The 27,411-nt window shown below is 38.5% G+C and overlaps 3 protein-coding genes across 3 annotated transcripts in view; 1 reads left to right on the top strand and 2 right to left on the bottom strand.

Moving 5' to 3' along the window:
- Positions 1 to 27,411, top strand: part of LOC131787205 (matrilin-4-like) — a 402,738-nt gene that overhangs the window by 144,494 nt on the left and 230,833 nt on the right. The window lies entirely within an intron of this gene.
- Positions 3,748 to 14,744, bottom strand: LOC131799255 (polycystin-1-like protein 2). The gene is made up of 14 exons (XM_066169505.1): positions 14,648 to 14,744; positions 13,964 to 14,086; positions 13,735 to 13,863; positions 12,753 to 13,452; positions 11,385 to 11,955; positions 10,889 to 11,104; positions 10,584 to 10,721; positions 9,903 to 10,097; positions 9,493 to 9,714; positions 8,526 to 9,238; positions 7,955 to 8,186; positions 6,489 to 7,802; positions 5,649 to 5,817; positions 3,748 to 5,234 (listed from the first exon to the last, which is right to left on the bottom strand). The coding sequence occupies exons 1-14, from the start codon at positions 14,742 to 14,744 to the stop codon at positions 3,748 to 3,750; spliced, it is 6,306 nt and encodes a 2,101-aa protein (XP_066025602.1).
- LOC131799254 (EGF-like repeat and discoidin I-like domain-containing protein 3) lies at positions 15,638 to 19,184 on the bottom strand. Its single transcript, XM_059116963.2, has 5 exons — positions 18,870 to 19,184; positions 17,748 to 17,886; positions 17,253 to 17,566; positions 16,459 to 16,597; positions 15,638 to 15,837 (listed from the first exon to the last, which is right to left on the bottom strand). Exons 1-5 carry the CDS (start codon positions 19,182 to 19,184, stop codon positions 15,638 to 15,640), a joined length of 1,107 nt encoding a protein of 368 aa, XP_058972946.2.

Below are 27,411 nucleotides of genomic sequence, written 5' to 3'. Positions count from 1 at the left end.
CCGTTTTCTAATTATTTTAGCGTCCTTTCTAACCTTCTTACGCAGTTTTCTCGACTCGCTTGACATCTTTTACTTCTTGCTTTCTTTGGCCGCTCTGTCTCTTTCGGCATTCGAGTGTGCACTGTTCATTGTGATCTGACGGTGTCTCCTGGGGCACACTAATGTGGTATCCTAGTCACGTACGCAATCGGGCCTGCGCATTGCCTTCTCCTCTGCCCTTCCATTACGTAATAGCTAAGATAGTGCCTGTCATGCAGTTAGCCGTGGATGCTGAAAGTAGCACCTTGAACGAACGCCCATAAGGTGTCAAGTCCAATTTTTTTCGGCTTGATGGGTTGCTACTATTTTGTATAACTATGGGGCTAGGCTGCGTGCGCTGCGAGCTCCGCTATAAAGACGATGGTAAACGACAGTTTTCCAGGAAACGATCCAGTGTTGCCGACACCCTTGTTAGCTTAGTCCAGCTGAAATATATCCTTTTGGATCCAAACGATCTTCCTTCATTGTGGAGAGAAAGGATCGCTCTTGCACATCTTCCTTGTACTGTTTTGTGACCTCCGTGTCTTGGTTACTACAACAAAGGTACGTAAGGTGATACCTCTGACTGTTGTCTCGGCCCGCAAACATCTAGGAACAAGAAGACAGGGAAGGGCTGAAAGTTCTTCGTACCACTGTTGAGCCTTGTTGACCAAGCTTTCTTCCACCAAGTCATCCCAGTCAGCTTCGCTCTCCCACGTTTCTTGCAATATTATTTTTGCTCGAAGGACATAGGGTGCTAAGAACCTAAAAGGGTCAAATAAGGTGGCAATCTTTCGCAGAAACGCACATTAAGTGCTGCTGTGATCTTCGATGGGCTGGTTCAATTGGTATTTAAATTCGTCTTCACTGGGTGACTACAACACCCCTAGAGTCTTCACAAGAGGCAGTTATCCTTTATCAAGGTCCACTTCCGTTACACAGTCAGCCTGCGGAATGAACTCTAACAATTCTGGTACGCTAGAAAACCACTTCCTTGCATACATTCCGGCCATAGCCCATAATTTCGAGAGCTGTTTGTACAATTCGATTCCAGTGTCCTAATCCGGAACTGAGTCCATGCTGTCATCCATGTAGGTACTCTTCAAGACTGTGTCGGCACCGAGGGGAAACTCTGCATAATGTTGCCTTGTATGCTGTTGTGTAACAAACCGCACCAGAAACGGGGATGAATTTACTCCAAATACAACACGCTCAAACTCAAACACATCAGGATATTCTTCAGTTTTCAAGTCTCGCCACAGGAAGCGATTATAGGGTCGGTCTGTTGGTTTTAGCTTAAATTTGCAAGAATATTTCTGTGATGTCACACATCAAGGCCACAGGATCCCTTGAAAAAAACTGCAGCAGAACTTCATTGAGAGAGACATCCTCATATTTCGCAAATGCATCAAATACGAATCCGGTCTTCGTAGTGGATTTATCTGGCCTCAGAACTGGAAAGTGGGGCAGATACCAGGTTTGGTTGGGTTTCTCCTCGTCTGGTGACACCTTATGGATGTACCCTTTGTCACAGTGTGTCTGAAGTACATCAGTGTAAGCTTTTTCAAGGCCTGGGGTCTTCTGAAGTCGTTTATCCCTGTTCTGCAGGCGGTCGAAAGCCATTTCGAAATTATTAGGTAACTTATGGCCTTTGGTCTTCCGCAGCGAACTGACACTATTACAGCCATCCTCCAAGGTCTGGGTCTCAGCAAGTGTACTCTCGGTTAGCTTCTTTTCTCGTTTGACAATCTGAATTTCTTTGGGCTCTTCGATGTCCCAGAATCGACGAACAGGATTGTTCAATTCGTGCAAGTCCTGATTCACAAGAAATGTGAAATTGGTTTGAACTGTGCTGTTTTTATCTCAAGCCTTCCAATACAAGTCCATCCCAGTGGTGTCAGTCTAGAAATGGGCTCTCCTAGCTTTCCTGTAACACCTTCCAATGAGTACATCAATTTAGCCTGATCCACCCCAATGAGCAGGTCAGCGATGTACCTGGGTTCTACTCGTGGGAACTAAATACTCTTCAAATGTTTTCGCTGGCCGCTTTACAGGTTTCATAATTGTTCTTTTGGCCAAAGAAGTTAGGGACACTTACTTTTTTTCGTAGGGCAGAAGAATCGGCACTGATCTGGTCTGAAGTGGACAGTGAAGATAGCTGGTTTTGTTGCCAGTAGTCTTCAAAAATGGGTACCTGTTGCATTGATGGTCTTACATACTTGGCAAGGGCGTGGTTACCGTGCAAAACTGAGAAGTATTTAACTGATTTGTTTGACTTTCGAGCGGCACCACAGGTATAGCTGACCTTCACTGTTGAAACTGAAGTCTATGTTCCACCATAGAAGGCACAGATGACACCGAATTCGGAGGAAGTAACGGTGCAATTGGAGTAGACGAATAAACAACCTCGGTGAACGATTCGACAATCCGGCCACCTTTCCAATAGTATTTGAAGCGCTTGTATTTAGAGTATTCAAAGATACAACGGGTAGCTTTTGAAGATCAGAATTTTGTTCGTTCAACAGCTCTTTGAGCATCGGAATCTTTTTAAGGTCTTCTGATTTCGCTTCTGCATCTCGTTCTTGGTCGCATCTTTCACTGCTGGCAGTTTTTTCCCGCCCCCTGGTCTACCTATGTTGGTGGATTCTGGCTACAAGGCTCTGTTCAAGTTTTCTTTTGCACAGCGCATGCGTTCGCTCGATTTCTCGTTCGCTTCGGCCGATTTATTCTTGTTGTTTGGATACTTCTTCCTTTAGTCGTTCCGTTTGGTCTTTGACTGATGATCTGTTAGCGTTGCTCAAATATCCTTTCACAACTCCTTCGACTTCGGTAAAATCTTCTTCGATTGCTTTCAGTTCGTTCGAAACCGCACTGAGGTTTCCTGAATCCTTTTTAGTCTCGTAAAACTTCTCTATCTTGCCACAGGCTCGAAGCACATCTTCATGACGCGTCTGCAAAAAAACATTTAGACTTTCCGTAACTTCCGTTCTTGACGATAGTCCTCCTTCCATCGCCATCATCAACTTGTCTCGGTTCCTTGTGTACGAGCACTTCGATCTCATCTTCTCTTTCTTCAGATGTTCCATGTTCGTAATTCTCGGTGAGAACCTCGCTCTGCTAAAAAGAATGTTCTTTCCAACGAGTTTGGAGTTCGAAACAAAAAAATTCTTCATAAATTTAACTCATTTAATTTAGCAAAAGTAACATTTATTCTAATGCGACAAAACAGCATGGCGGGTTTTTTAACCTCATGGTCAGACTAGTTCCCAGTCCTTCTGAGTGCATTGCACACCTCAGTTACTGGGCTAAACCTCCTTGGTTGGAGGGAATTTTAGTGTCAAAAGCATGCCTTTGGAGCGGGGAGGCTCGGTTTACATTGCAAAAACTTGGTGGCTGTGTTATCTTATATATTAGGCAGTATATCTGCTACCCTCGTTGGCCTCTACTTCAACACAGTGTGGAGTCAATGAACCTCAAAGACCATTTTAATATGTTGAAGAAATGCAGGAGTACTCTTGACTGCCTGACATATGAAATGTCATGTATCAGACATCTTAAGCCAATAGCCAATACTCAATTGCTAATTTTTGTGCTGGAAATATTCCATCAAGCCTTATTGGATACAATTACCTAAAAAAACATTCAATAATATCTACGCTTCCAAGAAAAGCAAAAACAATTTCAATGAAAGAAAACTAGGCTAAATTATACAGTAAGATATCTCTGCATTTAGAAATGATCTTTTGATTTCTTTTCCGAATCACACACCGAAGGATTTATCATTAATAACAACAGGTCAGTTAAGTCATTTTCCTCTCGCAAATAATCAGCTTCCATGTACTCTGTTCGTCGAGCGAGAACAATTAGTCTTTTTTCCAAATTTAGCATTCGTTCCTCTGTACACTGGACAACACATTCAGAATTCAAACAGAATGGCTCTGCTTCAGAAAGGCACATGTTGACGAATATTGTCTCATCGCAAAACAACTTAAACTCAGTCTGATTACTTCCCTCGTGGAAAACGTTCATTAGACGCTCCTCAATAAAACGTGCCATTTCAAGCTCTTTTGCATTTTCCTCTGCGTTTGATTTTGCGTCACCGTATGATTCGTTGAGGACAGAAACAAGCATATTCATAAGAAATATATTTGTGGATATACAAAACAAAAACGCAAAAGTCGGCCCAATGAAGGGTCTGTCCCTTCGAAGAGCGTCCACTGGGACTGCTTTTCCCAACAGGAATTCGAACTGAGACATGACTCCATCGAGGTAACTGGAATATTCTAATACTACACCACCAAAAAACTGCATGCCTGTTACAACAAATGCATTAAACACGATCAGAAAAAAGAGCACATAGGAGAGTTGATAGCCTATAGATTGCCGAAAAGACGAAAACAAGTATATTACGTGTGGGTTAAAACGGATTAAATTTAGAAGCTTGACTGTCACCAAGAAAACAGCCACAGCAATAGACGCATTTTCCAGATTAAGCCAATCCAAGGCTGTGTGGAAATGCACGATTTCATATGGATTGGCTTGAATAGATTTGATAGTGTTCAAAACGCTTTTAGCTCTGATCATATAAAATGCTACAGAGGCTACAGAGAAAATAATCATAAAGAAATCCACCATGTTCCAAACAGACTTGAAGAAACCTAGGCGTTGTTGATAAAGGTGAACTAACATAACTATGAAGTAAAAGAGGACCATTGCCATGAACAGAAACTGGCCAATTAGGAAAAACATCAGAGCTCCTGACTCAGTGCTGTACAACTCCAGTGTTTCAATTCTTCTTGTAGTGTAGGCTGCACCAGTAGCTATGGCCTCGTAGAAGTATGTGGCAACGCTAATCAAGTTTGTATTGATATTGAAAACGGCAAACTCTAGAATTACAACTCGAGTCTGGCGATCAAGCCAACCAAGGCCAATAGTTGCGTCGAGGACACCTTGTGCAGCGGTTTCGTCATATCCCATAACAGCTGCATAACCACCCCCTTCATATGAATTGTATGCCGCCTGGATAGGATGGTTGCGAAGTTCTGCTGCTGATTGGTATCGCCAAGGTTTTGGGCACATTTTTAAAGCATTTGGCCATGATGTGTTGAAGGGAAGAGGCCTCCAGCCGGGAAGGCTTAGGAAAGTAGTGTCCTCACTATCTGAGGAGTAGTCGTAATAGCAAGTTGAGACGATTTTAGGAAAGGATTCGCAGGAACCTTGAAGGAAAAATACAAAGACAGAACTTAAAACCTTTAGTTTCTATTGATGATGTTACGGTGAAAATAAAATAAACAAGCTGATTCTTTAAGATTTCTATCTCAAAATGAATGGCCTATTTAAAAACTCCAGTGATTTCTAAGACGTGTGAATAGGAAGATTTTGTTTCGATTAATTTTCAGCACACCGGGAAGTGAGCAACAGTGTGATCATCAAAGGTGAAAACTGACTTTACTAAGCTGCAAACACACTCAGTAGAAGTGAGTATGTCACATCATTTCGAAATAGGGCTCTCTATATGTTTCCTACAATTTATAAGTCTCATTTTTCTATGCACTTTCCAACAGGAGCCTTCTTCGAAATTTATTTTTTGCTTTAAAAAAAGGAAATAGATCAATCTCATTTGAGTATACCTTTTCTAGTTCTGAGCTGTCGCAACCAAGGCATTCCTACTAGTATGGACATCTTGTTTTCGATGTACAGGTCGTTTTTTTCCTCAAGTCCATTATACCACACCTGATTATAAATGTTTGATAGGAATTCGTTCCTTAACCAGGCTTCAAATCTTTGTGCATCAGATACCTAAAATAAAAAGTATGACTCTCAGAGCTGTTGACATTGTTATCTGATGAGGTTGATATATTTATCAAAATAACAAATAAACACACTCATCCAACAAAACAAAAGGCAGATCCTAACATTTTTTTTTTTTGCCCTGATTGAAATACTTGGTTTTTTAAATTGAAATGTAACTTAAATCAGACGTGTTCAGATTCCTTGCCGGGAGTGAAAAACTAATGATAATTGACCTTTTTCCAACATATGGCTTCGTAGATCAGTTGGGATGTACTTGAGCATTTACAGGCCTCTTTTCTGCAATTTAACTGATTGCAGCTCATCCGCAGGGATCAATGCCTTAACCCTTTAACATTGCGAGTGAATTTCTCCTTACAATGTTAATGAAATATCAACCAAATAAGTGATGCGAATAAAGAAATATCAATTTGAGGATAGTTAGCTGATCCAATACTAAATTCTCTGAACTAACATCATAAGAATAGTATGGTTGACAGTAAGGAATATTACAAATTTGATATTGGAGTTAGAGGGTTAACCCTAGTTCTAATTTTTCTTTAAAAAGCCATTTCATTCTTCAACGATTTTAGGATTGTCTTGCAAAAGGGAAATAACAACAAAAATGCGTTCTAACTATAAACTAGAAAGTGTGTTTTAGCTTAAAACGAGAATCTTACCACATTGAATTTGGTGAATCGATTTCTCGTCTCAGTTGTCATCAGGAAACGATTTCCATTCTTGTTTCCATAAGAAACGATGGCCAGAAGAAACACAAATATCAGATGAAGGATAATGTCTCTTGTCATGGTTGTTAACTGAGCTTCCTTTTTTGACCTCTCCCTCAACTTTTCACGCTGACATTTCTTAAATCGTTGTTTGGGATCATCACTTAAAAAGTCTATGTCAATTGCAAGTGGATCGATTTCAATTTCCTCTTTTTCTTCTTCACATTGGATTTTATTCTTTCTGATCAGGAGAAAGGATATAACGATGACTGCTATCATTACCTTCGTGGGCTGTACAACGAAAATATCTTGTCCATTGGAGATCAAGATGGAAGCAAGCCACTGCTCAGAGATTTCCTTTCCCCACATTAGACTGTAAAACAGCGTAAACGTTGCTGCTGCTATTGTCGTACAGAAGCAGAGTAACCAGCCTACGTAGACAAAGAAATGAGGTAGCATACAACCAGTGTCCATTATTTCATCCAAAAGTCGTTGGGCCTCGTCTGTCACTTGGTATTTTTCACTCCTTTTCTTCCTCGGTCTACTAGACTTAAACAGGAAAGCAATTATTATGTTTATAGGTGCAATGATAATGCCACTTTGTACTCCGATGACTATCTGTTTCCAAGAAAACTTAAAAGGCCCAACCTGAATAGCACCATCGGATTCACCACCAATGTTATAGAACATGGCATTAGCTATCATTGCACTAAACAGAACTGAAAGACAACATGAAGCTCTTTGCACACGTGTGAAGGTGCTGCTACATGCTTTTCCAAACACTGACATCCACAGGTGACTGTCGGCAATTTTTCGGGGAAAGTGCGAACGAACCTGAGCCGAGAAGGCAGAGTAAGTAGTACTGTTCACAGTAACCTCTATTTGACCGTCGCCTTTCTCCAACGCAAGCCATCTATTAATGGGGAACACCCACCTTTCTTCCGTCTGCCGGTCTCTAATGACCACAGTCTCCACAAACCAAGACGGATTATCACCCAAATTATCGTGTTCCAAAGTAATTTCTTTTAATGTGCCAATGGTTTCAGCCATCACCAGAACAAAGCCATTGATACTCCCTCGTCCGAAAAACTGGCTCGTGTCCCCTTTCTCTCGCAATGGAATTTGACTCTGCTCGCTGTTGTCGCCCTTGATACTGATGGTTATGTTAGCTGTTGTTGCTGAATGTTTCCACACACCAGTGCTTATAACCATATCATAGTAATATGTTCCTCCCTTAACAACTGATATCAATTTAGGAGGGCAAATCTGAAAAGAAGGGTACATTCTGGTGTTAAAAATCTACTAGTAAGAACGTAGCAGGTTTTATTTATATTTCAATAGCAGCCTAAAAATGAAACAAATCAATCTATTTAGGAATAAAAATATTGAATTAGATGTAGTAGCAACCATGACCATACTTTGTCTTCATCTCCTTTATCGGCCCTTCTTGCAAAGATCAAAACGACGAAGTACAGAAGGAAACAACAGGCAATTGTCACAAGTACTGAAATATTGCCACTTTCAGCAAGGTTTGAAAACTCAGTAAAAACTTTGTCGAAGTCAATTGGATTCGGTGCTTGGATGAAGTTTCCACCAAAAGATGTCAAATGATTGCAGAGGCATACTAGATGCGTGGTGTTTGAATCTTGACTGACCTGTGGATATAAATGTCCTGAATATATCATTTAAATTTAACGAAAAGAGTTTTGGTGAATCGATTTCCCCTTACGTTACCAACCTTAACTCGGTCCGCAAGAAAAGAAACTGATATCGGATATGGCTAAGTTTTGATAGAAGTCGCACCTGTCGAGGACTATCGTCTACTCGACTACAAAGACCCGCAATTTTGGAATCAAAAACTTGTTTCTAGTTGATATATTTTAATACAGAGCTAATAGGTTTCCTCATTGTGGAAAAAATGAGACACGATGGAATTCACATGCGTAATGTTTAGGTTTATCAGGAGTTAAAAAATTTTGCATTATTTACTTTACCCTGCAATCTTCCGCAGTCCACTTTTCTGTTTCCTCTGACCAATACAAACAGCTTGACTGGATAATGGTTAAAGTGTAGTTAACGTCTGTATTTGGGTCATATTGCGGAACCATGGTTTTAAGGACTCCTTTCGGTGGTGGATCTTTAACGCCAACACATGACCGTCTTTCGCGACGATGATCGAAACATGATCTTCTTTGCCTAGAATGTTGACTTTCATTCTTAGAGCCTTTGATCCACAAGCCCACGTAGAGAAAACCAGGTTTAGAAGGCGTCACTTTAACAGACCCATCTTTGGTAAAGCAGTTTGTATTAACAACTGTTTGATTGTCACATTTAGACTTAAACATAAAAGTAAAGTTGTGGTCGTAGTCCACCATCGTTGGTCGTTGTCCAAATTTAATTTGCATTTCAATTTCCACTCCTGTTATGGCCAAACCCAATCTTAAAGAGACAGGGACGTCGGCCAGGTCTGCGTAATAAATTCGGAAGGATATGCGGTCAGGCTTGAGGAAATAATGTTGTGTTGTGTTGCTGGAGTTCTTTGGTGGATTAGAAATCGGAATGACGATCTCGATGTCATTATCAAGATTTGACACATTTAGCTTTTCTGCACCGTTACTCTTAAGCTCGAGACTCGTGACGCTTGATTTGATTTTCTTGCTGCTACTGTCCCATGTAAAAGGATTAAAATCAACAGCTTGCATCTGAAATAAGTATGAAAGTATGTGAAATGAAACCACAGTATTACTGGGTTACTTTTTCGGTCAATTGAAGTGATGAAATTACGTCCACAGAATTCAGAGAATATCCTTGTAGATTGCTTTAATATTTTATCACGAGAATAAAGTGCATACACTTGAATGTCGTAAAAGACAGCCTAACTTCACTATCAGCGATTACTGATGTCCTTTTTCATCTTCGTTAAAATGTGAAAATTAAGATAAGAATGGCATCATACCTTTGCATTTATCTCTCCACCACCTATATTTCCAAGGCTGCTGGGAAGTTTGAATTTGCTTGGTCCATCTCCCATGCTGAGTCCTTTAGCATCATTGGCTGTGACCTTTTTCAACGATATTGCCATGTTCGGAGTTTTTAGGACCAGATCTTCTGATGGCACCAAACGACCAAAAAATGCATCACTCATGCTGCTCAGCTTTTCGGAGGCCTTTTTCACAAACTGGAAGGAAAGAAAATTGTAAGCCATAACGTGTTTTTATAATGACTGTTAGATTTCCTTAGACTCTTAATTTTCCCTCTTAGCCCCATAAAATGAGTCATGAAAAATTGTAGTCAAAAAAACTACTAGCAAGGGAATACGTGGGTGAGTACATTTTTTATTTTGGAACCTGTGTTTGCGATCCTTACCTCTTGAGATGTTGTGGTAGCTGCCAAATCTGCTCTATCTTGACTCGAGCCTGCAGCAGACTTCAGAACATTGGTTAGACAGCCTGTAACACTTGTAGCTACTAGTTCCAACGCTGATGTAAAAGGCTCTTCTGGATCGTTAAGGGTAGAAATCATCATATTTGAGGTACTCTCGGTCAATCGCATCGTCAACTTCTGATAAAAAAAAAATTAGTATAATATCAACGAATCCCTTTGCTCTTTAGGATATTGGTAGCAAGAAAACGGACCACATTATTCAAAAAAAATAAAACGAAAGACATTTTCTGAGATCATAACGTAAGTCAAACGCAAGTTCCTTAATAAAGTTTACCTGTAAGTTTAACGTCGCTAGTTGTCTCCTTATTATCTTCAGGTCAAAATTTCTCATTTATTTGTAATCAGAATCCTTTAAAGGCAAGAAAAAGCCTATTTTTGTCGATCGCACTGAGCATCGCTCAGTTAGTAATCGAGTTTATCTATTATTAGGGAGGCATCAGCTTCAACTCCGTCATTGCTTGAAATTTGAAAGCTGTAACCTTCCGATATTCATTCAATACTATTTCAATGGACTAGCAACAGAGATCAGTTCGTTTCCCGTTACCATGTACAAGCTAAAATTGAGTTGTCGTATATGTTTGCGTATAAATTTATAGGGCGCACCAGGTTGTCATTGTTGCTGTTATCGTTGACGTCAACCTCAGCTCCCATAGCTAAGCTCACCACGGACATAACCAGACGAGACATTTCAAGATTCTCTGGTGTTATGGCTGTAAACTTCGTAATCAATGCGCTTAAGATCTACAAAGAAAAAGAAATGTGCCAAAAATATTTAACGTTCACCTACCACTCAAGATAAATAGAAATCGCAATAAAATTGTGTAGTAATACAGACAATTAAAACGAAATTACAAGAGAAATCTTTAAGTCTTGCTGATTACACTTAAGCAGTTTTTTTTTTCACGTACCAAAGCTTTGTCTTTAGGGTCCAGTTCTTTTCCACATTCGCTTTTTTCATTTGCGGACTTGATGACAGATATACCGAGTTGAACAGCTTGGCTAAGTTCACCTTTGTTGAGAAATTCATCCAGCTTGTTACCTTCCCCTACTACAAAACTTTTTAACTTGTTTGCAACTTGCTCGGGTGACGAAACGCATAAATCAAGGCTTGATGATGGCTTTACCTGCAGACGAAAAGTTTTATTGTAGTCTTTTGTGAGAAAAATCGAAAATTTTTGTCCAGGGGTATGAGTTCCTATGAATTTAAATCAACATTACACATTTTTAATGGATCCTAGCAACGGTGCCGTAATATTAGATGATCTTGGAAGTTTTCTGCTGGAAAAACTTCAGAGGTCAGTAGGTACAGGAAAAACATACCGTTTATATAGATCAAAATTTTAAAACATGAAAATCTTTGGTTAAGTTCCAAATTTTTCTGCTTTGTAATATCAATCACTGCACCTTGATAAATAATTTCTGTTCAACAGCTACCCCAACTGCATTTTTGATAACAATAGTGACTTCTTGCAGGAAATCTTTGTCCGGTAATCCTGTCGGTAACACTGTCGATACAGACGAGGGTGATGTGCCATAAGATATAGGCTCCTCTCCAAGGGTAAATTCATAAGTAAGCGGTAAGCTCGCATCCTGCCAATCGAAGCACTTGAAAGTAAACTCAGTCTCCAGTGAAACGCCTTCAGAGACTGACGCCGCGCAGTAACCACTGTGCGGCTCCCCTGCAGTTTCAAAGAGGAGCGTAGAAAACCCGTATGTCCCCTCCAGAGATTTTACAAATAATGTTAGATTGTATTTTGATTCAGATTGCAATGAATTCTTCTTGATAATCATATTAGTAGCATTTACAGCAGTTGAAGTCATATTGGGTAAAATGGATATGTTTACCCATTTTGAACCATTTAATTTGGACAAGCGCCATTCATAAGTGGATCCACTACAAGGAGAATTAGGACAATCTGATGTCACCCGGAGCTTGTTTGACGCAGATACTATTGCGCCGCAATCCACGAAGCATCTAAGAAAAAAGAAAGTTACCTAAAAAAAAGCAAAAACAAAACGAAAAAAAAAAAACATACAAAAACATACACAAAAGCAAAAAGCAGTGAGGAGAATCGTCAAAACAGTTGCAGCCTCAATGGCAATTTATTGACTTAATGTAAATAGCTGAATTAAAATATTCCTTATGCGCTTGGAAAAGGTGTTTCAGTTGCATAGCGATATGACTCTTTGAAACCAGTACCCGCCCGTCACTAGTGGAGCAGGTCTGTAAGAGCTATGCTGCACGTTGGCCAAACCTCCAGATACCTAATGAAACTTTTAAGTCCAATTAACTGAAATTATTCTTAAGTTGCGAAAAGATTTTAATCGTACTTTTTAATACCAATAAAAATGCCAGCGTCTGTTTCCTCGAATCTCTCGAATATCTAATATTTTTCCCAAGCAATTTAGAATCCGCCTGTGAACATTAAAAGTAAAAGGAGAAGGCTCTTTTATACAGCTCCAAGTGGCCCATGGGGCCGGGGCTTAACTCCGGTTTCCTTAGCATGAGGCGGCCAGGAGTATTACCACTCCCCCCCCGGATGGGATGCTAATACATCGCAGGGTTAACCCAAGCATATTTCTTGGTACCTATTTGTATACCTGGGTGAAGAGAAGCACTGTGAGGGTAAAGTGTCTTGCCTAAGAACACAACCAATGACCCCGGCCGACTCGAGCCCGAACCACTCAATCCGAAGTCGAGCGCACTAACCACGAGGCCAACGCACCACCACGTGTGAACATTGGCCTGTCATAATTCGAAAAAAAAATTACCTGAGAGTCACCTGAGGTACCTCTCCAGCAGCTATAGCAAAGGACATTTCAGCAAATGAACTTCTCACATCCTTGGAAACGGTAAGTCGTAAGAAGTAAGTCTTATCGATTTCAAGTCCACTGGGATCAATTCTAACTACTGTGGAGCTTAAGTTTCCTTCACCATGAAATGAACCGAAACAGGTATTGCTCACATTAGTGTTATTCCGACAGGTCCACGTGAAGTTGAGCCCAGTTTGTGTTCCAGGACCAATATCAGCATCGTAACTCAGGGAACCATCCACAGTCACAATGTTTTTGGATCCCCATCGAACACTGCTTCCCCCATCAATGATTGCTCGCACTGGAGCTGCAATAACCTCGATGAAGCCATAATCAAAAGCATTGAGCATCCGTGGGGATTCTTGATCTCCAACTGTAATTGAGGCATTGAATTTGACTTGGTAGATACCTGCTGGTATGGATCGTCTGTTTATTGTCCACTCCGTTGTTCCTTGACTAACTAAAGTACCTAATGCTGACTCGGAAGCAGCTAGGTCCATTTCACTAACCACGCTCCATTCAAAAGTGCTTTTAAGTACATTGAAGTCTTCATTTAGACCCTGTATCACGGCTTCCTGGACGCTTTTGACTGAACGATTTACAGGTGTGGCATGGTACTTGTCTTTTGAAATATTTCTGATGGTCACCGAGAAATCTCCTAAGAATATATAGGAAAAACATCTTCTCTAGCTTTCAACCTCAAAGAAACAAGCTTTCTGTAACATGCTATCAACAACAAACTGAATTATTTTCTGTTGTTTTACATTGGGGTTTCTGTTATGAAGTATTCCAAGGCTTTGTTCACTTTCCATCAAATCTTAAAATAAACATGATAATTTTACTCAGACTACCTTGTTCGATTATAGTAATGCATAGACCTTGACGAAATGATTCATTTTCAGCCCAGTTTTGTTTCACTGAAACTTGAATTGAATCTTACCGTCTGGCTCACATGCTATTCCATCTCCAGTGTAGTCTTTGCGGCACTCGCAGCTGAAGGACCCCGGATTGTTAAAGCAGTGAGCAACTCCATGACAGTTGTGAGTTGAGGTTGCGCATTCATCGACATCTACATAATTCCATAAATGTGTTTAAGTCTTGTGACATGGATAAGTGCCTCAGTAAATAAAAGACAGCAAGAAAGAATTCATCTTGCGAATATTTCCTACCAACACAACTTGTACCATTTCCTTCATATCCTTTGAAACATGTGCAATTAAAAGATCCGATTGTGTTATTACAGACTGCCCATGGGTCGCAGTTGTGCACATTTGTGGTGCATTCGTTAATATCTATATGAAAAAGAGAAATACGCATTTAAGACTATATAGCTGTCAAATCTGATCTCAAAAAAAAAAAAACATACAAAGAAAAAAAGTCATTTCTCGTGGCTTACATTCAAAAGAATGGGACATGGATAACGTTTTGTTACTACTGTTGGGGTGTCAGACTGACAGTGATGATTATAAATGATTCTTCAATTTCCCTAAAGAATGTCATGAAATCGATCTGTTTCACAGATATCAAAAGCTGTAAGATTACATTTTGAAAATGTCCATATTGTACTGACAGGTATTCTGTCAATAATATTGTTATTATTATCAATTTTATCATTGTTTTCTTTTAATCATTGTTAATTTTTTAATTCGTATCAACATTTCCAGTCGCATGAGCATCTAAAGTCTGTTTTTAACAATTTCATCGACGTGATGTCAAAGTTTAAGGAAACGTCTAGCTAATAATTCATTCAGAACGTTAGCCGCAGAGTTCGTAACGGTGAACCAAAGATTTGAGCTTGTTATACGTGCCATTGCAAAATCGTCCATCTCCAGAGTATCCAGGTAAACATGTACATACGAATGATCCATATCTATTAGAGCACTTTGCCTCAGGGGCGCAGTCATCCAGTTCTTCCTTGCACTCGTTTATGTCTATGGATTTAAAGGTCATTATGAAAATAAATAACAGCTTGCATTAGATGAAGTGAAACGAGAAGTTGTGATCCAATTTGGAAAATGGCCCTCGTTTGTAACCTTAAAGAGAACATTGACTTAATATTGAAACGAGGAGGCAAGATTGATACAGAAAACATGACGAGACATCCAAATCTTAAATGCACGTACTTTTTGAGGCATATGTACACGTTTTTCAGTGATGATTAGTGAACTTTTCAATTTCCTAGATAATTTTCAAAACTTAGAAACATCAGCAAAACTCGCAAAATAATGAGTCTTTTGATTATCCAACAAGGAATTCTTGGTACCAATTCTTTTTCACTGGCATGCATTATCTTTTTAAATAAGAAGAAATGATTTTTGATGAAACGATCTCGTCGGAGTTGGAAAATATGTTTAGTATGTAAATCTAGGGTTAAACGTTGTTCTGCAAGTTTTAAACGGTTATCGTGGTTCAAAGTGATCTATAATTCACTTTATTTGAGAAAATGGGTAGATACCAAGGTATGCATTTATGTCACAGGAAATATGGGCATACATGTAAGGAAAAGATTTTGCTGAGCTACATATGTATCTTTGAAGACTTATTCATATCTAAAATCCTCAAATAATTGTCTGTTCAAAAGGTACCAGTTTTCGAGAGCGGGCACGATGGAAACTTGGAGCTTCGGAACACACATACTGTTCAAGGAAATATCTGCGAGCATATTTCGTAGCTTATTAGGAGATATTGACTTGATGATCTTTCAAATAGTTTTCTTTTCTCGAGACAAAACTTCCTCGTCCACAGCTCTTTGTCAAGTAGGAAAAAGACGTTTATGCATTCTAAACAACAAAATGATGCAATACTGTCTTAAATTATACATTTAGTTGGAAGTTTGCGGAAAATCACTTGTCTTTATAACCGGGTATTCTCGGTTCAGCTGAGACATATTTGAGCACGTGGAGTCGGTCATATATCATACCAAAACAGCTGACACCGTCTCCTGTAAATCCTTGAAGACAAGTGCAATTGAACGAGCCCACAGTATTGTTACAATGCGCCATGCGGTGGCAATTGTGTTTCTGCTCTTGACATTCATCCAAATCTGCAAAAATCATATTAGATGATGTAAGTTCCTGTGTGCTTCTGCCCTATCTATCCTATCCTACTTTAGTTTTTTTTCTGTCAGTCTGCCGAGTCGTACGTCCTACCATATGTCCGTCCTTGAGAGTATGGAGATCGTAATTCTTCGTACATTTCAGTGAGCGTATGCGTGTGTTTCCTGACAGGACTAGTAAGCTGTTGGACAAATTCGCGCATTGATTGTATCACATATGTTTTCTATTGGTATAAGGCTCCTTTTTTTTCGGGAAAATTTTTCTATAAAGGCAGAAAAGCGTACACGATGTGACCGAAAGGTTCATGAGCCAAGTGGCTAGCACAACAAGAGCTATCTCGCTTTCCCCAGCATGTTGTTTGATAATAGTTGTTACTTAGTCGGAGCTGATGGTGCTTTGGCCCGCGGGAAGGAGAACCTATGAATCCTTGTCTTGAACTTATCATCCTGCCTTTGGATGTTGCGAGGACAGTTTCCATCGGGGAATGTCGGAGAATGGGAGATTAGAACTGCGTATGAGGCTTTAACGTCAATTTTGGGTGTGCTTCATACGAGATGCGGCTTGGTGACGACTTGACAAGAAAGCTTATGTCCTACCATTAAAATTACCTGAACAACCGAACAGCTCCACCCTCATGGCAATTTCCCCGTTCCAGTCAATTGGACGAAATCGGACGTAACGTCCCACGATGGAGGGATTTAAGTCGTGGTAAACTATTGAATTCCTGTTAATATTTCCATCAAAAACCTTAATTATCAAAATAAAAAAAAAATTAGAATCTGCTGACTTCTTCGATCGATAAAGTTATGGTAATTAAATCTCACTGACTTTTTAAAAATTGTAAATCAGAATTTAAAGTGAAAAACAACTAAAGAGAAGTTAGTAGTTGTAGGTCAGCCTGGGACGGCCGTTTAAAAAGTAAAATCGTCGAGGTGGGAAAAGTATAAAATTTTCATGCATGATGTTCGTCTTGAAAGGTGGAGATTTTGAATTTAATTTTTCTTCTTCTGATGACATACCTAGTTGGCCGCGCTCCCCGGCCACTACAAAATGTTTTTAAGAATACTTATACGGATGTTCTATAACATGCGTGAAAAAATAAAAGAAGAGAAAAACAGCCAAATTCATGATATCTATGATGCACTCTACATGTTCGTTTTGCAATACAGTCTTCTTTTATGGAAAAAGAAGCCTGGTCAGTACTCTAATATAAGGAAACTGTGATGCTGCGTCGGTGGGATGGTTTAACATGGTAATTTCGTCGGAGCGAAATGAACGGTAGTCCTTTGCTCTGACTAAGGGCTAACGCTCGAAACGTCAGGTTTGAATCTCTTTACGGCGGCCAATTTACGTTGTAAGCTTAGTTGATGATACTAACTTACCCTGTAGTACTCTAATATACCTTTTTTACTGCCTGTTCCATGTAATAGTGGAAGTTAATTTCATCGTTACTATATTGTAGATTGTAGCTAGTAACCCATTTTTTCTTCTTGGGATCATTCAGTCCTTGTGTGGCGATTCTCGTTACGATGATATCGTTTTTTAGCAAATCAATCTGAAGCCATTGGTCGGCATTGTTCACGAGAGGCAGCCAAGTTCCCTCTGAAGCTTTCAGTCTGGCCTTATTCGCCGCATGAGCTGCTTTCAGTTCTGAAGAGGCACTAATTTGTCCGTCAGAAATGACACCGTTTTCCATACCAAAAGGGTCTTGACATTCTTTAAATTTTCAGATAATAAGCAGAAGGTTTTAATTTAGAGTATATAATCAACTGCCTTCCTCGCTAAAACTGAGTTAAACACAATAATTTTCAAAATTTTGTAGGACACAAGATAAGTGAATTAAGAACTGGTTTAATCAAAGAAATACTCATTAACAACAAGTCAAATTCATCTTCACCTAAACAGCCGTACAGCTCTACTCGCATTGTTATCCTCCTATACCAGGCTGTCGGTCGGAAACGGATGTATTTTGCTCTAATTGGTGGAAAGAGGTCATGGTACACAACAGTGTCTTTGTCTGTGTTTCCAACGAAATTCTAAAATGAAATCAACACACTGAGAAAAGTAAACTTACTGCCTATGTTGCATGCACTGCATTCTTCGACCTTGGGTTGTCTCAACTATTTAAGTCAAATTTAAATCCACCGTTTTAAAATAGTCCGCAAAAAGCCGTTAGTGCCATTATCCGCTCGACATGAAATTTGGCAGTTGTTTGATGTCAGCCTTTATCAGAGATTACCACAAATTTCTTAAATTTAACAACACATTTTTTGTTATCATCACTTCAACTACTCTCGGTCTTTGAAAGACGGAAATATCCATACGACACGAAAGACTTAATTCTCCGATGAAATTGAGAGATAACACTTTTTGGAGATTCTTTAGACTCTATTCCGAACGACAGTTAAGATGAAAGTGTGCTGAGAGCGAACTTCCGATTCAAGTCACTTGATTTGTTACGTGATATAATGAAAGAAAGGGACGAATCGCATGAAAAATCCTATTTTAACTCTATCGTTTCTAGAAAAGGATAATCATTAAAGAAATGTCAAACCAATCTCACTGCCTGTAGAGGCTCGAGTAGAAATGTCTGCTTTTTACATGTTATACTGACTAATGCCACCTTCTGAAAGGTCAAAACACGCCCTAAACATCTCTTGTAATGTTAGATTATCCACGGATTTAAATCATGGAGATACGAGTCAGTTAAAATTCTCTACTCCGCTTCTTGATATAACTATCTTATTTGTAAGTTTAGTTTTTCCGCTGTAATTTTAATTAGACTCCTCTAACTGATTTATTCCCCAAAGCTGGAAGCTGTGGGAAATGATCAGCACAGACTTTGGTGCTTATTCAATGGAGCAACTCAGTTGTTCTTCTTAATTTAAGCTAAATTTTATACTTTCAAATTGATCGCTTAACGAAGTGCATATTTTGACTCTTACAGTGTATTCTTTTAGATATTCCCAGTTAATAGAGATGGACTATTGATGAAGATTAATTTACATAAGTATCAAACCTTCGCCTCCACATGTCCCCGTTCTCTATAAATGTGGAACTTTACTCCATCTTTGCTGTAAGTTAGATTGTAGCTGGTTACCCAGCTCAAAGTAGTTTGGCCGTTTCGTCCTTGCGTTGCAACCCTTGTTATTTTAACGTATGGATTAATCAGCTCTATCTGGAGCCACTGGTTTTCATCATTTGTGAGAGCCACCCAAGCCCCTGCTTTGTAACCTGATTGTTTAAAGTGAAGTCTACCATTATGAGCAGCTTCATTGTGATCCCATTGAGAAGAGGCACTAATTTGCTTGTTGGCGATGGTCTTGCTCTCCATTCCTTGAGCTTCTGCACACCCTAAGTAGCATTAATGTTTTGTATTAACACAAATATCATGATTCTATCGCAATAGCTACTTCAAGTCAATCTAAAGCGAGCTCTAGTCTTTTCGTTTGTCAAATATTCTTACACCCCATGGTTTTATTCTATTTCATTACATCATATTGACATCATGCACACCAACTTTTTACCGAATCAATGAAAACTATGTAGAAAGCACGGAATACGGAAAGCTCTTTCCCGTAGGTGTGATAGTGCGTTTGGTTTTAAGAGAAAGAAGTTTAATGAATAAAACAGCAATGAACTTACTGAGAAGTCGGGAAAGTTATAAAATTATTTACAAGCAAAATCGAAAAATCTCCTCGACGACCTCCGTTATAAGTTCGATTTCCACCTCAAGAACAACCCCACCTCAAAGTCATTTAATTGATTTTGACTTTTTACCCTCATCACCCACTCAGCTTCTCCAGAAAAAAAAAACTGGGTTTTTAAAACACTTCTTGAAGCATTTACGAAAAGAAACAGAGAAACCTTAGCCTTTTGGCACAAACCCCAGTGGCACCACACGATATGAATTAGATCTGATTCGTTTACGTTTTAACGTTGGGGGTAAATGTAAGCTGCTTTATAGTTTCTGTACATTTTACGAGTAATTGATTGCCGCCACTATTAGGTCGAAAAATAAAAGTTTTACCATCCTTTTCGTTATTGTAAGCTCGTTTATAGATAGCAAACTTACTAACGGATCCGTAAACCTCAACTCTGAGGCAGATTTGACCTTTCCAAGTAACTGGAAGAAAACGAACGTATCTTGCATAAACTGGAACTTCCAATGGATGTTGGTTAATTATGTTGGATCCACCTTGCCTGCGAAATTTCTAGCAAAATGAGAAAATTAGATGAGGTGACATATTTCGGAAAATCCTTTATACCTAAAAAGATATTTTAATGAAGATAAAAATTTCAGTCAGCTACAAGGGACAACTATGGAACTGCCTTTTTCCCAGGTTATTGTCGAAGTTGAAGGGTAGTACATTGATGATCGCACCCTTTCTGACAGACGATGCAGTTTTGATTATGTTACTTTGGCAATACATTTATCGCTCTAACTGAACGAGGAACCGACATCTCACAAATTTCCCACTATTAGGATTCTAACGTGTAATAGTAAGCAACACACTAGACAGTTTATCAGAAGAAAACAAAAACCTCCTCAATCCAAGAAAAAACTATTAAAACCACTTCTTTCGATGAAACACCCCTCCGCCTATCTGCTTGTATAACGACGAACGGCAACGCCATTCCTATGAGCTCAGCACATAAACCGAACAATAAAAAAGGTCTGCTACTCTCGTAAATCCTACAAAAAAGCAATTTCCGTCACCTACAGACCGATGATAGGCGACGTAATTTACTGTCGAAATTGAAGAGAAAGACGAACTAAATCGTAGACAAGGAGCGGGTTAAAATATCAAATGCTCTGACTGTGAAGCCATTTAGATCATAGAGACACAAGGCTGTCTGACAACAAGCCGACTGGGAGCTGGTCATTATGTCGGTTCGTGTCTAACCCGGTTGTTTGCTCAGTCGGTAACGCACTGCATCGGTATCGCAAAGGTCATCCCGTATAGTCCTGAATTTTATTTTTCGGGCCTTATTTTTACTACGGCTTAAGTAGCGTTCTTTGCTACGAAGATCGCTTTCATATTCATCTAGAGGTAATCCTGGGTTCAACCTGTGTACTTGAAGATCTTATTGTACACCATCATGAAATGATAAATTTTCCGGTATTAAAACAAAATAACATTTTGGGGCAAATCATACCACTTCCAAGTCTTTAGCATCCTTATATATTTGCCAACGGCCGTCAAAAGATTTAGAGTACGCTAGTTTAAATTCTATCACCCATTCATTGCCATTGATGTCTCCTTGGGTTGCAACAGCGCACACTTCAATAATTTTCCCGAGATCAACTTGAAGCCACTGTTTTTTATTATTTTTTTGGGCGCACCATCCATCGCCTCTGGTATCGTTCAGACGTCCATGTGATGGTAGGGCTTTGTAACCGTGGCTTGAATCATGACTTTTTGCCCTCATGAAGCTGTCAAGGATGATGCTTGAATTGGAAACTCCAACAGCTTTACTGAAGCAGTCATCAAAGGCTTCTGCGTTCCAAAAATTTGCATATTTCGGTAAATTTTTGCCTTCCATATCACAGTTTATTCTAAACATAATATGCACGACATGTCGTAGCACAGAATTCACTCGCTTATAAAAATTAAGAAATTAAAATACAAAAACTGTGAGAAATCTATTTTAAGGCCATTAATTCATTTCTCGCATGAAGACATTATTTCCATGCTTGCCAATAGGTTAATATGGTGCACGGAATCATAAAGAGGCCAGGTGGGCTGCTATCTATATTCCCCATTTCACATCTTGTTATTTTCTCGGAAAAGTAACCTATTTTGGCGCTTATGTTTTCTTTGCAATTGATTCCCTCAAACCTATTGGGAAAAAATCGCGACAAAAACAAAAAATACCAATTTACGTTTAGGCTGAGCATCTCAAAATGAATTCTTTGACCGAGGGATATTCTGTTTTGTCGAGAATTTCTAATGATACCCTTAAACGTTCAATAGGGTGAAAAAGAGAAGAAATTGCTGAATAAGAGAAAAAACAGCAGTAAAGGATAGAGAAATTAAATTGATTTCTTTGAAAAATATTCGATATCGCTTTCGCGCTCTCACTGGTCGATAAACATGTCTTTAAGTCACACGTTCTGCCTTTCACGGCAAAACTCATACCAATTTCAAAGTTATTGCAATTATTAATAATGTGAATTTATAACTATTTCGAAGTTATTGCAAGATTCATAGCGTGAATTTATAACCATTTCAAAGTTTTTGCAAGATTCATAATGTGATTTCGAGAACAATTTAAAGGAAATGGGGAAGATTTCTGAGTCCTGGCATTTCTGACTCTAGACATTTCTAACTCGAGTGCCTGAGACTCGACGATGTATGGATTAATTGGCAGATGAAATAATTGCGTTTAAGTAAAACAGAATGGCACAGCTGAATAAAATTATATTTTTTGTTCGTTATCAAGATGAAACGGCAAACGCTTACGATTCTACTGTTTCATTACATAATAATATCTCCTGAAAAGCTTTTGATACCAGACAAGAAAATTACCTTTCCATGGCCTTAAGAGCTTGCGTAACAAGCTCTACGCGAGGTTTATACATATTTTAGCCAGGTATCTTGGCCTCGATAACACCCTATAAACTGCCTTCTTCATTGAGACATCAAAGTTTCTTTGCATACAAAATCCCACGAGTTAAACATACCTCCACTCGCTAAGCCTCTGATAATTACCACGATTAAGACTTGAACCTATAAGTCGAACAGATATATGTTTTTTGAAGGCTAAAAAATAGTTTTATCTCTCAGTACAGCAGAAGTACATAGAAGGCATATTTAAAGGTCGGCAGGTTCACCTGTAGAAAAATTAAAGGCCTTTGAAACCTCATTTCGTCGCTATTTCATCCGAAACTGAGCAAGAGCATTTTTGTTCTGTTGATATCGCTTACGTAACTCTCCTGATCTTAATTTTTACAAACAGGTTTCATTTCCCCGCTGAGATTGCATTTTAGAAAAAAAAACAATCAATCAGCGTTAAAATCAATTTCGCAATGGCCGCGAAAAGGTATGTTCTTGAAAAATTAGTAATTGAAGTGGTAAAAATGCGTAAATTTTTAATCACGCCTAAGTTCGAAAAATGAATCATTCCCGAAGAATAAAAAGAGTATTATCTATTTTTCGGGAATATTAGACAAATACATATTAAGATTGCGAAATTTTAGGTGTAAACAAGAGCTTCCAGTTTAAATAAAATATTGCATTGGGGATTTTGCTAAACATAACACATAAATATATACTCCTTCTTGGAGACACATTTTATTTTGGATCTAGACTGACAATAGCGATAGCAGGGGTTAATTAGCAGCTAGTGTTGACATTTTTCAATCAACAGAGTCTCCCTTTCTTAAAGGAATTATTTAGATGTGGCTTTTAATTCTTGAAACAAAATGCTCTCCAGTTGTGTTCTTGCTTATGCTCTTTTATTCTTAACCAATTTTTCCTCGTACATGGTCATTATAGTTTTCGCCGTTCTACATCTTCACATTTCGATTGTTGTGCACAAATTGATATTTTGGCGAGCCTCTGCCTGAATAGCCTCTAATGAAGGGACTATGTCACGCTGTGTTTTTGTGCACTGCGGCTCCAGTTTGACACTTAAAAGGTGTCAAACTGCTATTGTTCCTCAAAGTAAATTAAAACGCCAAAACGAGATAATTCACGATTATCTAGTGTTATGGCTGTAAACTTCTTAATCAAAGTGTTTATAATCCAATAACAGGACATTAGTTCCTGATACTGTCTTGGAGGCAGCTAGCTCCATTTTACTAACTAAACTCCATTCAAACGCGCTTGTCAGTACGATTAAATCTTCATTTAGACCCTGAATCACGGCCTGTTGGATTTTTTTTCTGAGCGCTGAACAGTTGTAGCTTCATACCTTTCCTTTGAAATGTTTCTGATGCTAACAATGAAGTCTCGTATGAATTAAAATAGGTTATCTCTTAGTATAACAATTATAAAACGAAAACATTCAAATGTCAGCCTGCTCACCTTTGATAAATGAAAGAGCCTTTGAGCATTCATCTTGTCTCTTCTTTATTCCAAAGTGAGAAAAAGCATGTTACGTAATCATAGTTCCAGTACATAATCCTCCTAATTATCATTTTGGTGGAAATTGGTGGTGACATAAACAAATGGAACTACGCATAATTTTTTAGATTGAAGGTAACTGGAAATTTTTTTTTTCTTTTGTCCCATTTGTTGTTCTAAAGCAGAATAATTTCTTAATACATATCTTTCTTGACCTCCTCGTGGAGCTTTAACTTTTTTAATTGGTGAAAGTAGCCTGTTTAAAGCCATCGGTAATGGAAAACAAGTGAAATAAGAGGTGAGCGACGCTTAGCGACCTTCTAGACAAGGCACCTTTTGATTGTGCTGATTGACGGATAGCCTGGTACAGGATGTTGATGAACATGATCGCACACATTAGAGTGCTTAGGTATCGTACGGCTATGCATCGATTCCACATGCTTTTATTTATTTAATTTTTTTGATGGATTTCTTGTTTTGGAACTGTTAGCTTGACTATTGATTTTTCTCACAATGTACGTATTGTAATCATTTTGTGCGTTTGTGAATATGAACGAGAACCCCAACAGTAATATTATTTTGCTAGACTACCTAGGCTATCACTACATGGTTACTGCAAAGGTTATTAAATTATGAATAGAGAGGCTTTCTTAGACACAGTTGTTTTGAATATTCCGACTATGATAAAGGCGGGGGTTCATTAAGACAGTTTTCAATAGATACTGTCTTCTGTAAGAAATTCGTTCCCAGGGAATGAAACGAACTCAGATAAATTTCTATTTTAGGTTTAACGTACATATGCCAAAACAGGATATCTTTCAAAATAACAATCTTTTATTTTGATCTAAAAAATAACTTTGTGTATGAGTGAGTCTAAATTGCTGCAGCGCTTGATTGACTCTGATAAACTGTCATGTTCTTGGTTATTACAGGGGACCCAATCAGAAGATGCACAAAAGCCAATCCGCACTATTTTTTTTACTCTACACTTCGAGTCAACGTCATTGAAAAACCCAAACTGCGTCGCTTTCTAAGACTTCTTACATTAAAACGTATCAGTATACGCACTCGCCAACCTTGCAGAAAATAAAGCATTAGATAGCCTTACATGAAGATGACATAAAGAAAGTTTGAGAAGAACATCAATTTTTACATCCACTGGTTACGACGTGCATTTAACTGTGTAAATATGTGAAATATTTTCGACATCAATTTTTTATTTTATCAGGTTGGTCATTTACAGAACATTAAGACTGACTCTCAATCTTTCAAAGAAGAGTCTGACTGATTCTGTGGATATGGCTGATTTCATGAATATTAATTATAAAAATTTAATACGCAATTCTCTCATACGTGAGAACATCTTGGGTTTCTAATTTTCTAGAGAAAAATAAGCCTGCAGACGCTGCTTTTGTTTGAATAACAAATTTTATGCAGTCTCAATATACCGTGTTCAATGGGAGCCCATTTAATCCAGGAGTGTTACAGACATTATGTAACTTTTATTCTGTAACGATATAACCGTGCTGCTAGACAATTCCACATGATCCTTAGCTCTAAAACGTCACTAATAAATCAAGGGAAAAACCGCAAAATATGCTAAGGGTTTTGAGGACCTATTAGAGAAATAATTTGAACTTTGAAGCCATAGTAACAAAGTGTATGTTCGCTTTAAATTAACTTAGGATATAAATTTACATTTTTATCTTGCAATGGTGATACCTCATAATCTCCTCAATACCCTTAAGGACTAGATCGATCACTGACGTTACCGTTTAAATTAAGCATAGCTTTTTAATATACAATACAGGTGTTCGCTTTTGGTTCATCTTCGAATAAGCCAAAGATATGCTTAAATGTAATTTCTTTATACAAAATATCATGGGGCTGTCTTAACGTATCTACAATCAGCGTCAAATTAGCAGAAACTAAAGTATTTTGCCACCTTATGTGCTTAAATGTAGATTCTTTTATGATGCAAAACCTAAGCTACAATGGCATCCGACGATGACAAAACGTCGTATATTTCATTTGGTAATTTCTGTGTTGGATATTTTCCCTCAAGCCTTACTTCTAAGATTTAATCACCAAAAAAAATTAGTTAATAATATCTACGGTTCCAAGAAAAGCCAAAAAGAGTTTCAGCAAAGAGAAATAAGCAAACTTAGGGATGATTTTTTGATTTCTTTCCCGAATCACGCACCGTAGGATTTATCATTTATAACAAGAGTTCAGTAAAGTCATTTTCCTCCTTCAAATAATCAGCCTCCATGTATTCTGTTCGCCGTGTGAGAACAATAAGTCTTTTTTCCATTTTTAGCATTCGTTCCTCTGTACATTGCATAATACATTCAGAATTTAAACAGAATGGCTCTGCTTCAGAAAGGCACATGTAGACGAATATTGTCTCATCGGAAAACAACTTAAACTCAGTCCGATTACTTCCATCGTGGAAATTCTCCATTAAACGCTCCTCAATAAAACGTGCCATTTCAAGCTCTTTTGCATTTTCCTCTGTGTTTGATTTTGCGTCACCGTATGATTCGTTGAGGATAGAAAGAAGAATATTCATAGGAAATATATTTGTGAATATACAAAACAAAAACGAAAACCACGGACCAACGAAGGGTTTGTCCCTTCTAAGAGCGTCCATTGGGATTGCTTTTCCTAACAGGAATTCAAATTGCAACATGGCTGTATTGAGGTAACTAGAATACTCTAATACCACACCACCGAAAAATATCATACCTGTTATAACAAATGCATTAAACACGATCATAAAAAAGAGCATATACGAGAGTTGATAGCCTATAGATTGCCGAAAAGACGAAAACAAGTATATTACGAGTGGGTTAAAACGAATTAGATTCAGAAGCTTGACTGTCACCATGAAAACAGCAACAGCAATACACGCATTTTCTAGGTTAAGCCAATCCAAGGCTGTGTGGAAATGCACGATTTCATATGGATTGGCTTGAATAGATTTGATGGTGTTCAAAACGCTTTTAGCTCTGATCATGTAAAATGCTACAGAGGCTACAGACAAAGTTATCATGAAGAAATCCACCATGTTCCAAACAGACTTGAGAAACCTAAGCGTTGTTGATAAAGGTGAACTAACATAACTATGAAGTAAAAGAGGACCATTGCCATGAACAGAAACTGGCCAATTAAGGAAAACATCAGAGCTCCTGACTCAGTGCTGTACAACTCCAGTGTTTCAATTCTCCTTGTAGTGTAGGCTGCACCAGTATATATGGCCGCGTAAAAATATGTGGCAACGCTAATCAAGATGGTATTGACATTGAAAACTGCAAACTCTAGAATTACAACTCGAGTTCGGCGACCAAGCCATCCATTAGTAACAGTCTCGTTAAGGACGCCTTTTGCAGTGCTTTCATCGTATCCCATGACTGCTGCATAACCACCCCCTGCATAGGAGTTGTACAACTCTAGAATAGGGTCGTTGCGAAGTTCTGCTGCTGACTG

The sequence above is a fragment of the Pocillopora verrucosa genome, chromosome 7, assembly GCF_036669915.1.
Source record: "Pocillopora verrucosa isolate sample1 chromosome 7, ASM3666991v2, whole genome shotgun sequence".
NCBI lineage: Eukaryota > Metazoa > Cnidaria > Anthozoa > Scleractinia > Pocilloporidae > Pocillopora > Pocillopora verrucosa.
Note: the sequence above shows the minus strand (reverse complement) of the source record. Positions and strands in the feature narration are given on the sequence as shown.